The sequence below is a fragment of the Atractosteus spatula genome, chromosome 10, assembly GCF_055471065.1.
Source record: "Atractosteus spatula isolate fAtrSpa1 chromosome 10, fAtrSpa1.hap1, whole genome shotgun sequence".
In the NCBI taxonomy this organism is placed as follows: Eukaryota; Metazoa; Chordata; class Actinopteri; order Semionotiformes; family Lepisosteidae; genus Atractosteus; species Atractosteus spatula.
The window spans coordinates 26,134,681-26,147,389 of NC_142715.1; the positions used below are offsets into that span (position 1 = coordinate 26,134,681).

The 12,709-nt window shown below is 43.4% G+C and overlaps 1 protein-coding gene across 1 annotated transcript; it reads right to left on the minus strand.

Moving 5' to 3' along the window:
* Positions 1–761: 761 nt before the first annotated feature.
* LOC148826724 (uncharacterized) lies at positions 762–4,153 on the minus strand. Its single transcript, XM_088926280.1, has 7 exons — positions 4,112–4,153; positions 3,699–3,785; positions 3,391–3,459; positions 2,656–2,772; positions 2,311–2,391; positions 1,384–1,752; positions 762–947 (listed from the first exon to the last, which is right to left on the minus strand). Exons 1-7 carry the CDS (start codon positions 4,151–4,153, stop codon positions 762–764), a joined length of 951 nt encoding a protein of 316 aa, XP_088782406.1.
* Between the last annotated feature and the right edge of the window lie 8,556 nt (positions 4,154–12,709).

Here is a 12,709-nt window from a genome sequence, read left to right on the forward strand (position 1 = left end):
TTAATTGTAAAAAGACTGTCCCTCAGCAGTGACTGGGATTCGAAACCAGGCGTTTTCTGGTGACAGCTCAAATGCTGTATATGAGATGTTAAGCTTTATTAGCTCCACCTGGTGATTTTACAAGGTGCTTCCAGATACTATTATCATATTTCAATTCAAATGTGGTATGATTTGCCATGCCCGCCGTGTTTTACCGCCATGTACTCCACACATTTTGAATGGCTGGATCTGTAGGTGCCATTGCTCCAGGTGAGGCGTGAACACACAACATCGCCATGACTCTGCTGTGCACGCTGACTGATTGTGCCACTGGGGCTTCGCAAGTCGCAAGTCAGTCCAAAGACTTTGAACAAACAAATGGTGAAACAGGGTTTCGTCTGTGGATCCATCTCCACATGGGGGAAGGGGACAGTGAAACAGTAAGGAAAATACAAGAGAAGAAACTGAAAGAATTATAATCACTGCAAAATAGGAAGAGGTGGTTGGACATGTTAAACAGTTTGGCGGTTAATTTGTGACATTTTTGGTGACAATCAGCACACGGATTTCTCCTCATGTTCCTTAAGATGTGCAGTATATATTTTCATTGTAGATTGGTTACTTCAAAAGTCCAGTAAAGTGACAGTGGAGATCCGATACACATCTTAAAGAAGACTCCCTGTAAGTCGATTAAACGTTTCATTTTCAAGTCAAATCCTTAACATGAAATAGACACCAACAATAGAAGGGGACTAGAAATGTCTTTTATCAAAATAAACCTGCTATTCACAGACCTCGGCCACAACATCTCCCAGGTACTTCTGCAGGATAAGGTCAAGCTCGGCTGCAGCCTGGCGGAAGCACTTGTCCACCTCAGATAAGTCACACCTGACCATTGTATTTTCGAAGTAGGATTTCAGCGCCTCTTTCACCTCCTCATAGCTGTCCTGCTTCATGATTCCTGTGCCCTGGGAGAACAAGAAAGGTGAATATTCATCATCATCCCTCAACGATTCTCCAAATTGCCTGACTGCAGACACCACCATGAGGAGGAGCTGGAGTGACATAACATCATCAGTAGGCAGTGAGTCAAGAGAGGAGGAGTCATTCCCACTGTTATCCTTAAGAGTCTCACCCCCTGCATTACGCTGTCCCTAGTGGTGATCTGTAGACAGTGTGTCTTCCACCTCACCCACCTCCTGAGGCAATAATCTTGAATAAACAGAGGGCTGGAGGCCCAGCCCGGCTCCTGTCTCTCTCCCCTTGGGGACGGGAGATTTTCTCAGAACCATGTTGAGGTGAAATGGGAGTGGGATGATGCAGGTGTCTTGGAGAGGTGAGTCACCCCAGCCCCTGCATACCTCAGTGTGATTCAAGCAAGGGGGAGGGGTTTAAGGGACTTACCAATCCCGCGTATGCACCCTCTGATTCAAAGTCAGGCAGGACTTCATTGTACAGCGCCAGGCAGTCCAGCTGGATAGATGATATCATGTTCTGAGCCCAGGTCCGCACCTGTATCTCCTCCTCCTGGAGCAGCCCCTCCAGCTCGACCTGCAGGCCCTCCCTGAGCTGCCACAGGGCCGCTGGGGTCAGGCCCGGGTGAGCGGGTGTACCAGGGGGTGGGTGAGGGGGTGTGTGAGGGGGCGAGCAATGGGGTATGGGGGCTGCCAAGGAGGAGGTCCATGCCCTGTCCTCCTGCAGATCCCTCTCCGGGGCCTTAGGGTGTTTCCACAGCTGGGTCTCGGTCTCCTGCCTGGTGATTGGCTGGCTGGCCTGAGGGGACAGGGGCACAGAGAGGGCATGAGGAGGACAGAGAGAAAACTGAGAGGGTCTTCTCCAGGAGTACCAAGCCCTGCCCCTGGTCTCCCAGCAATCACAGTCACCATCATTGCAGCTGAAACCAAACTTTTGATAGACGTCACAGACATATCAGGCTCACAGACTTGCAGCTCTAGGCTGCCTGGGGTGAGACACAGGGGGAGTCTGCTCCCTCTTCCTCTGACAGTCCTATCAGATGACAGCGGCAGACCTGATCCAACCCCACCTTCCCTTTCACACACAGCCACACACAGGCATGACTGTGTCACCATCATCAACACCTCCACCATTATAATCTCCACTATCTTCGTCACCATCATCTTCATCACATTTCTAATAAATGATCTCCACCATCTTCATCACAATATCCTTCTTCATCATGACAATCATCATATCCACCATCATCATCATCAACACCTTTCCATCAACATCATCATCATAACCACCTTCATTATCTACACTACCATCTGCATCACCATCATCATCCTGAGCAGAACACATTGGTTGTCTTACACTGGACGAATCTTTGCTCAGAGCCTCAGTATCGGTTGCCCTTCTCCGGCCTTTCAGGGTCACGTCCGTCTCTGTCAAGACCTGTCAACAAGATGACTGCTTTAGTCTCACCAGCAGAAGCCAACCAAGTTTGTGTCTCAGTACAGGTTTATTCGTAGTCTGTCAGTATTAATACAGTATTCTTTACATAGAGGAGGGTGGGGGTGTGGAACAAGCTGTCTAGCCATGTTGTTGAAGCCGATAGGGTGGCTTATCTTAAGAGAGAGCTGGATGAGACCCTACAGTCAGGACAGGAGGCACTACTGTATGTAGAGGGTGGTGGGTGTGTGGAACAAGCTATCCAACCATGTTGTTGAAGCCAATACTCATGTTCCTGTGGGATCTGCCCCAGGTCTCGGTGTGACACCCTTCTCTCTGCTCGGCCATTCCTCTCTCGACTTGAGCGAGTTTCTCCCGGCGGTGCTGGGGAGGAGAAAACAGAGTTACCAGCCAGTCACACAAACACACATCATCATCATGGGCCAAGATGACCCTACATGACAGTGGCCTGTCGTCCTCGTTCCAGAAGCAGTGTCCAGCCCTCAGCTATCCAGCTTCATGATCCCCAACATCCCTGTCGAGACCTGTTGAGGCGCCAGTTCTGCTAGACCAGGGGTCTCAAGCCCATTCACAATCCCTGGAGAGCCAGGTGCATCTCCAGGTTTTCTTTCTAAACGGGGCTAGCCAATTAAAAATTTAATCTAATTATTTTCATAAGAAGATGTGGAAATAATGTGTTTAATCATATATTTTGATGTCTCTCACTGTTGAAGACTCAAAATATTCAAGGCATAGTTGGATATTTAAGGTCTGGATAAAGGTACAGTATTAGAATATTTTTTGTTTAATTAAAAAATTAGATCAACTTTGTAACCAAGACCTCTGGGCAGGAAACCAGATGATGCACCAGACCCTCTAGGAATGGAGTTTGAGACATGCTCACCCTCTCTCACACACAACCTCACACACACTCACCCTCTCACTACTACTACTACTACTACTACTACTACTACTAATAATAATAATAATAATAATGCAGACTCGCTTTTCTTGGGGTCTTTTGGTTCTGGCTCCTGTGTTGGCTGAGTCTCCTGTTACCTCCTTCCTGATCTGGGGATGTCAGATACAGTTCTGTTACAGACACGGGCTGGACTAGACTCACAAGCACACACACCCACAGACACACACTCCCACACACTAACACACACGCAGATGCACACACTGACAGGTAGAGTCTTTCTCTTCCTCAAGAGAAAACAACAGAGCCCTGCTACTGCGATGAGCTTTAATTTCAGGAGGAGGAAGAAGAGGAAGAATCACAATATGAAGAAGACCAGCAGTGGACTCACAGCTCTCTGGGTCTGTGGCCTGACTCTCAAACTTGTCTCCAGTCTCTGGTGGGTTTGGACATCTTCTCTGTTCACCTCTGTTGACATCTGTGGACAGGACAGTTCAGTTAGACAAACAAGTTCGACCAGACTTCACTCTCATAGTCAATCAATCAATCAATCAATCAATTTTTTTCTTATATTTTGCCTTTTAATCCAGAACATCAAAGCACTTTACAAAACATACCTGGAAAATAGAGTATAAATGTGCAATACTGTAGTTCCTGGAGTAACTGCTTGGATAATCCAACTACCACTGTTGTTACTCCTGCTGCTAATACTATGACCATGACTACAAATTCTAATACTAATTCTGATATTAATACTACTACTGCTGTCATTACTAGTAATAGTGATAAAAACAGAGCACTCACAGCTCTCTGGACGTTGGTCTGGAATCTAGAAAGTGGTTCCATTCTCAGGCGACTCTGGACCTCAACACTTGTTGATGGGTCACTTCTGTCAGACACACGAGTGGAGCCCAAGCCCACCTACACACACACTCACACACACTGACAGATATACACCCACACAATCACACACATTATCACACACTGCATGACACTCACCCACATATATTCACACACAGACATTACACACACTCACAGACACACATTCACACACTGACAGACACACACACATACACTACACACACTCACAGACACACACACAGACACAACACACACTCACAGACACGACATACATTTATACACACAATCAGACACTCACACACATACTCGCACACATTCACAGACACACACATAGACTACAAATACTTATAGACACACACCAACACACACACACAGACAAAAACACACACACTCATAACTACAAATAAGGTATAACTAACACTAACACAAATGCCACTAACATTAAAACAGTAACACTATCACTAAGAATTACACTATCATTATCACTGACACAAACTACTACTACACTACTAATACTAATAATAACAGTAATGCTATCACTAAAACTAACATGACTACTAGTGTAAATACTCTAACAGTAACTCTATAATTATAACTAATATTAACATGAATACTGGCATCAAAACTATCAGAAGCACAATCACCATTAATACTGACATGAACACTAGCATTAATATTAAAGCTACCGATTGTACTCTCACTAATATTAAATATGAATACACTCGCATTAGTATTAGTCCGTGACGTCAAACCACTCTTTTTGACGAAGGCGAGACACCTAGCTGGGCACAGTGAAGTGGCACGTGTCGCCATGGTTACCATACTTTTAATTTGTAAACAGTGGAAAAATGCATTTAAACTGTTACCTACATCAAATCAACTTGGAATATAATTTTCAAGCTCTAGAATACAATTTCTAAACAATCATTTGAATAATCATTCTTTAATTTGGGATTGAACAGTATGAACACTAAACGCACTATGGTATTTGATCGATACAGGCTGTATTGACTGTTTTCTAGATATTTAAAGAATTTAAAGAAAGAAAAGAATCAGTACTCACCAATCGGTGAAGTTAATCGATGATTCTAAGGTTTTTTAGTTGAATTAATTGGTTGTCGATAGATAAGTGATCAATATCTCTCCTCAGTGCGCTCCGCGCGCTTCCCGCGGTCTCGCTCTCTGATCCCGGCACTCTGGCTGGTGTCTGTGACGTCACAGCGCTCTTTCTGACAGAGCAGAGCGCGTCTCCGCTGGAAGAGACATAACAGCTGGAAATGGAGAGCGACAAACCGAGGAATACAATTTATTAAACAAAAAAAATAGTTTACTTCGCAGACTAATGCGTTGTATAGCATACTCCGGTAGAGCAGAAGAGAAAGGGCACAAGTCCCTGTAATAAGCGCTTTTAAGGTTGAAGAGCATCTCCTGGTTTTATTTCCACTCGAGCTCTCAGTTCCTCAGCCAGTTTGGTGATTTAATTAACTGTATAACTGTTATCAGACTCTGTTTAACTGTATATTTATAAGACTCCGTGAGAGACGTGTGGGAGACGCTGTATCCCAGGGCTGGTGTGGAATAACACACAGACAGGTCTTCTGTGTGATCTGAGTCCCACTGCTCAGAGGTACAGACTGGTCAACTGGTCACTATTGTAGACAAGACCATTGGTCTGCTGCTGCTGCTGCTAATCATATTACACTTATAAGAGTAGCAATACTGCTGTTCATTAAATCAGTAAAAATAATAATAAGAGATAAACACATATTGCTCAATTTTCAGTAAAACACTTCTGACAGAGGGTTGGAGGAGTGACTTACAGTAAAGACAATGAATCAGGGCAGTAATACTGAAGGGCTGGAGGTCCTGGAGAGGGTTAATAGAAGCTTCTTGCTTCTGACCTGGAACAGAGCCCACAGCTGCCAGATCAGTGACCCCTGAGCCCAGTTCACAGAGAGGAGAACCAGGAGCTCTTCTCTGTCTCTAAGAGGCTGTGAGGAAGGAGAAAAGGGGGAGATGTGACCTGAGTCCAGGCTGTTCTGTCTGATATTGTTCATGTAGCAGCACTGATTGTCTGAATGTCCTCTGGTTCTGAATTGTCAGGATAAAGAGAAGGAAGGAGATGAGCTTCTGTCTGTTCAGGAGGTAGGAATTTGGGTAAAGTACTGAGGGACCCAGAGCTCTGTGTGTCAGTCTGAGCTGTGAATCTGACTGAGAGGAGAAAATATGTTTGTTTTATTCTGCCTCTGAGAAGTCTTTTCCTTTGCCAAGCAATGTTACATCCCCTTCAGATACTCTGCACAGACTGTCAGAGTGAGAGAAGAGGAGAGAGAGATGGACAGATAAGAGCACACACAGCGAGAGAGACAGGAAGGTGGAGAGAGGGAGAAGGAGCAGAAAGACAGTGCAGGTGTTCAACCACACTGTGACCACAGGAGACAGGAGGCTTTTCTCAGCTGCTGAGGAGCTCAGTGCTCATGGCCACTCAGGCTCAGAGGCTCTGGCAGCAGTCAAGTCTGAGAGCTTCTCCTCATACTGACACTGGAGCTCTGAGAGTCAGCCTCCATTCTGACAGGAACAGCCCCTCCTGTTCAGCCCTGAGAGACACACTGAGAGAGCTGTGTAGGGAGGGGAGAACACTGAGGGTCTCCCTGTGCAGCACTAGAGCTCTGAACACTGGGCTCTCCTGTGTCTCCCTGTGCAGCACTGGAGCTCTGAATATTGGGCTCCCTGTGTGTCTCCCTGTACAGCCCAGCTCTCAGCTGCCTCTTCACACTGACACCCACAGCCTCACAGTACAGCCTGGTTTCCTGTGCTGGAAGAGCTCGGAGGAGCAAAAACCACAGACTCACTGCAGAGCCTGACCTGTAGCTCCAGTGAAGCTCTGCCTTAAATCACCGCTGTATTAACAAAGACTGAACTTTTTTTTTCATAATTGTGTTGCTTTTTCAAATTTGAAACTGACTCCTGCTCCGTGGCTCCTGCTGCTGCAGCTATTATGGTGAAGCTGTAACACAAGAACTCTGCTATATTGAACAGGAGAGTTTAAATACAGCATAAATGCTAATACTACTACTGCTACCACAACTGCTGCTGCCACTGATACTACTGCTACTACTAATATTTTACTGCTGCTCCTACTGCTGCTCCTACTACCCATAATGATAAGGAAGAAGATGTGAGCTGTTCCCTCACACTGTTCAGACTGGGGGTGTATCAGTGTATCAGTATCAGTTCAGCTCCACTATGCTGTTAGAGAGTCTCAGTCATGCAGTCGGCTTCACACAGAGAGACACTGGGGCCACAGCTGGAGGGGTTGGAACATCTGTGTGGACTGGAGCTGCGCAGAGACAGACTCAGGGTCTGAGGGACTCAACTGGAAGAGCTGCTGTCCAACAGGCTCAGTACATAGGGGACAATCACTGCTGAGCTTTTCTTTCTTTTTCATTTAAATTATTGATCACAGTCACAGGACAGCCAGTTCTTATTCAGTCCACCTTGTCTCTGGATTCCTGTGCTGACCTGAATGACCTCACTGCCACCTTAAGCACAGGCTCTCCTCACACTGCCCTTGAAGAGGACCAGAAGACATTACTGTCTGGAGACACGACAACTCTGTGGCTCACTGTAGGACACCAGTCATTGGACACTGCCTGACACCGACAGCAAGACAGGACCATGTTTAGGACACCAGTCACTAGACACTGCCTGACACCGACAGCAAGACAGGACCACGTTCTAGACACTTCCTGATACAGACAGCAAGAATTACAGGACCATATATACATAATTGATTATCTTGATACTGATTTAAAAATATAATACTTGTCTACAATTTTTTCTTAGTTTAATATCTGATCTCTTCCTGCCCCTGCAGCACCTGCAGCCCTGCTGCCTGTATCTGTATCTGTGTTTCCTCCAGTGAGACACAGAGCTGCTCCTGTCTCTCCTCTCCTCCGCACTGCTGGGAGTGTCTTCAGGGAGAGGAAACAGTGATGTGTCTCTGATATATATGGAGAAGACTGAAAGTGCCCTGTGTGATTGGCCGTCCCGCCTGTGTAAGAGGTTCCTGCTGTCAGTCTGAAAAGGCAGTGCTGTGTGTGATTGGCGGGGCGGGGGGCTGTGTTGTTACTGGGGGTCTGGGGTGCGGAGCAGCAGCTCAGTTGCCCTGTGGGCTCAGGGGTGAAGACAGGGGTCTCAGCTGTGCTCTGTCCTGATGACAATGGAGAGCTGCCTGTCCATCTTCTCTCTCGCTGTCCTGGTGCTGCACAGCTCAGCCAGTAAGTGACCAGTCTTCTGCTTTCCAGACAGACAACAAGAATTAAAGTTAAGATGGAAAAGCTGCACAACATAATTTGTAAATGAGCTCGGAATTTAATGTTTTAATGTTTGATTTTAAATCCAGGACTGTGGGTATTCATAAGAAAACATTAAAACTATTTTTGATTGGTCTGTAAGTCAGGTAAAATAATTAGTTGCTAAGAACAATTTTATATTTTTAATAGCATCACCTCTGCCAATCTACTGCTACTTACTATTATCTTCAGTTTATGTCTCCAGTATAATTATCTGTATGCAATATTCTTATTCTTATTCTTAAAACAGATAAGAGTGTTATAAGAGTATATTTTATTATTATGGGTTGTGGCTTTATTACAAATGGAACTTTTATATAAATAATGTCTTGAGAAGGTGATATTTTAGCTTGAAGAATTATTAAGGGCAGGTATAATAATATATTTAAAGGCATGTTTAAACACTAGAAAATGTCTGAGGAAGTAATGTTTTCCCACTAAATAATTATAAGAAACTGAGGAAGCATTGTAGGTAAATGAATTATTAAAGATGTGTATTTTTTCATTATGTGATACTTTCAGTGTTAAAGCTCCTTAGATAGTTCAGTATTAATGGAGGTAAATCTGTGTTTAAAGTCTGGAACAGTTTTAATTCAGTAATAAATATAGAAAAATTAATTAAAAGAGACTGAGGCACTATTGGAGGTAAATATGATGTGAAACTATTTTTGACCCATAGCTGTTTCTAGATAGGAGTATATATATATTAGAGACTGTGGTAGTTTTATTACAGAAACTTCTTTTTCTGTATGGTTCATGCAGGTTTGCTGTGTTTAGACATTGAAAAGAACAGCCTGTACTGTAGAAAAAAAAATATTTACTGCTTAGACAATAGTAAAATATGATTTTGTATTATTATTAGGAACCAGGGTAGAACAGTTACAGTTGCTTTATTGAATGAAGAGTTCCAGGGCAGCTGGAGTCAATCCCAACAAGCACAGCGGACACAATGCGGGCGACACACTGGAAAGAACACCAATCCATCACAGGGCACACACACAGACACAGACATGCACACACTCCCACCAGGGTGAATTTTATAGCATCTGGGAGGAAAACAGAGAAGCCAGAGAAAAAAAAGATGTGAGCTCAGGTAGAACATACAAACGCCACACAGATAGCAAACAAGGTCTGGAACTGAACTGGAAGGCAGCAATTATATTGACTTTGCACATTTGAGTATAATTTGACAGATACATGAGTTGGTCTTCTAAGGTTAAGATTCAGATAATAAGGACTATTTTTCTTTTTGATAATGTGGAGATTTAATAAGAATGGTTTACTGTAATCTGGTTGGTGTGCATTTGAATGCTAGTTTTTAAGCATGGATAATGAAAATCAAATGATTGCTTAAATAATATTGTACAAGTTAAATAAATACTTCTCCTGCCTCCATCAGTTGGAGATTCATGATCAGAGTACTCAGGCTTGCTATTTATTAGGACAACTTCACAATAACACAGAGAGTTAATGAATTTACTAGTTAGCAAAATATATTAAACTTATCTGGTATATTTGGAATATGATTAATCTCTGAATCAGGTGTTAAATGATTCATGTGTTAGATCTTGGCATGTAAGGGCTTGAGATTAGATGTATGAAAGAAAGGGGTACCCCTCTTTTTTGTTTGTTTAAATGTGGTATTTTTTATTTTTCTTCATGATAATACACAACATGAAAACTCCTAAGAGGATGAGAACAAGCTTCAATGCTGTTTAATAGTTTATCCTGTAGATGGCGCTTTACCACTGCCAGTGATAAGAAATCCGCGGTTCTGGCAAGAGTGAAAAGGCAAAGTAATTAAAGGCACCACCAGAACATTCTGCACACTAATTCGTGTCTGGTCTCCTCATCACTTTGCAGATTGATAAAACTGTTTAAAACCTCATAAATATAAAATAAAGTGAGCACAACGTGAATGATTGGATGTTGTGGCTAATGTATAGAGTTTTTGTATCCATCGCTGGTCAGAATGATTACGTTGTCTTGACTATTTTTCAGCTAAGCTACCAGCCATGGTCCTTATTGTCACTCCCGCCGTGGAGGAGTAAAAGCACCTATTTCCATTTTAGGTGATTTTGTGTGATTTGTGTTATTTAACTGCATTCTTTGTAATGGTGCTTGTGTTGTTGAGTGGGCAGTGGTTGAGTCTGTAGTTCTGGGAATAATGTAGGAATGCGCTGTGTGTCTGTTGAGAAGACCGTCTGTGGTGGTGTTAAAAGCAGTTTTAAGCGGCTTCTGTATATGTGTATGTAGGGCCAAGGAGGCTTTTTGCAACTGTAAGACTAAATTACTCTTTAGTTTTGATTCTAACTTATCTTAAGCTCTGTTTTTTACAACATTTTGAACAAGATTTGAACTTTAAATGTAGTGTATGGCAAAGTTGTGTAGGGCACAGTTGTGTTTGTTGATTGGGAGTGATGTGAGTTGGAGGGGCCCCCTGAAAGTCTATAGCCCTGAGGTCTGTGATAGTCTTAATGTTGCCCTGGGTATACAGGATGTGATTATCACACACAGAAATGTGGTGTTATGTTTGAGTTGTGGAAATAACTAGACATTGGTTTAGCATTTATGTAGAAGCCACACGAGGTAAAGATGTGTTGTTAAGAGTAAACATTGATTGAAAATATTACTTATGCCGTGCAACTATACACTGAAGCAAGATGGTGAACTCCATTGTAAGAAACATGGTAAAGCAAATGGTGACATGAAAGGAGTTGATGATAATAGTGGAAGTGTGAATCTGAAGTGCTTCAATCTGAATGAGAACTTGATAAGGTGGGTGCTAAACTTCCTAACTAACAGGTCTCAACAGGTCAAGTTGGGGGAAGTGCTTGTCTGACATTCGCTACACTTCAATTGGATCACCACAGGGCTGTGTCTTGTCCCCTCTGCTGTACATTTTGTACACTAACGATTGCATAAGCAAACACACAGATATACATCTCTTAAATTTGCAAAGGAACAAGTAATAGGTTTATTCTATGCTGAAAAAAAGAAGAAAGTAAACACAATGTTTCGGCCTTGGAGCCTTCTTTAGGTGGCTGAACCTGAACCTGAGCAGTAATGCTCGGTGTGTTAAATGAAACTGTGTAGTTCAACAGTTATTGAATTGTTTAAACAGTGGAAATCTGGAAAAATTGTGTATTGAAACAGTGAAAATGTCATGACCGCTAGCCAGCGGAGATCAACCCATAAGAGAACTAATCAGCACCAGCAGCGGGTTAATAATAACAAGCACCGCTGCACGTGTTAATCCACCAGCACACACTCTACCGTGCAGCACACAGCTCTATTTAAACCATCCAGACCCGCTTCCCGCTGCTCGGTATTGAGTCTTTTCTCAGAGAGCTCTACCCTGCCTTTGTTTGTACTTCGCTTTCTATACTTAAATCAGTTCTTAAATCTCATACCGTGTACAGACCAGTATTCAGTTTCCGTTCTTATTTTGCAGTTATTACATGAGGCCTGATACATAGATACAAACAAGCATCAGTGATTCAGACTTCTGACACCAGAGGCACTGAAAACTCTACTGACCACAGCTCTGAGAAAAAGAGAAATACAAGTCCCAGCCCTCTGAATTCATAGAATTACTACATGTATGCTGGTAGTCTCTCCAGTATCTCACACATAGAGTCACTGTGCTGCTAAACTCTCCAGTATCTCATACTGCAGAGTATGAAGTATCTCTCAGTCACTATGCTGTTAGACCCTCCAGTATCTCACGCAAAGTCAGGATCTGAAAAGGCAGGTAGTGGGTGTCAATGTTTTACAGAAGTTGAGTTAGTATACTTAGTATGCTTTCTGTGTTGGTTTCTGCATGTAATCTGTTTCTAGTTCACCAGGGAATGGAGTAGCAGTCCAGTAACACAGAAAACTAAACTATCAGAAATATTTTCAATATGTATATGTACATATATAGAAGTTTTCCTCCAAACATGGTAATATTATTTTCTCTGTCTCCAGGTAGTGCTGATGTGAGGCTGGTGAAGGGTGCCAGTCCCTGTGAGGGAACAGTGGAAGTGTATCATGATGGAGAGTGGGGGACAGTAGCTGACTTTGGCTGGGATCTGGATGATGCTGCAGTGGTATGCAGACAGCTGGGCTGTGGATCTGCGGTTTCACCACCAGGAGGAGCTCACTTTGGACCAGGGTCTGGATCAATTCTGCTGAGCTGGGTCCT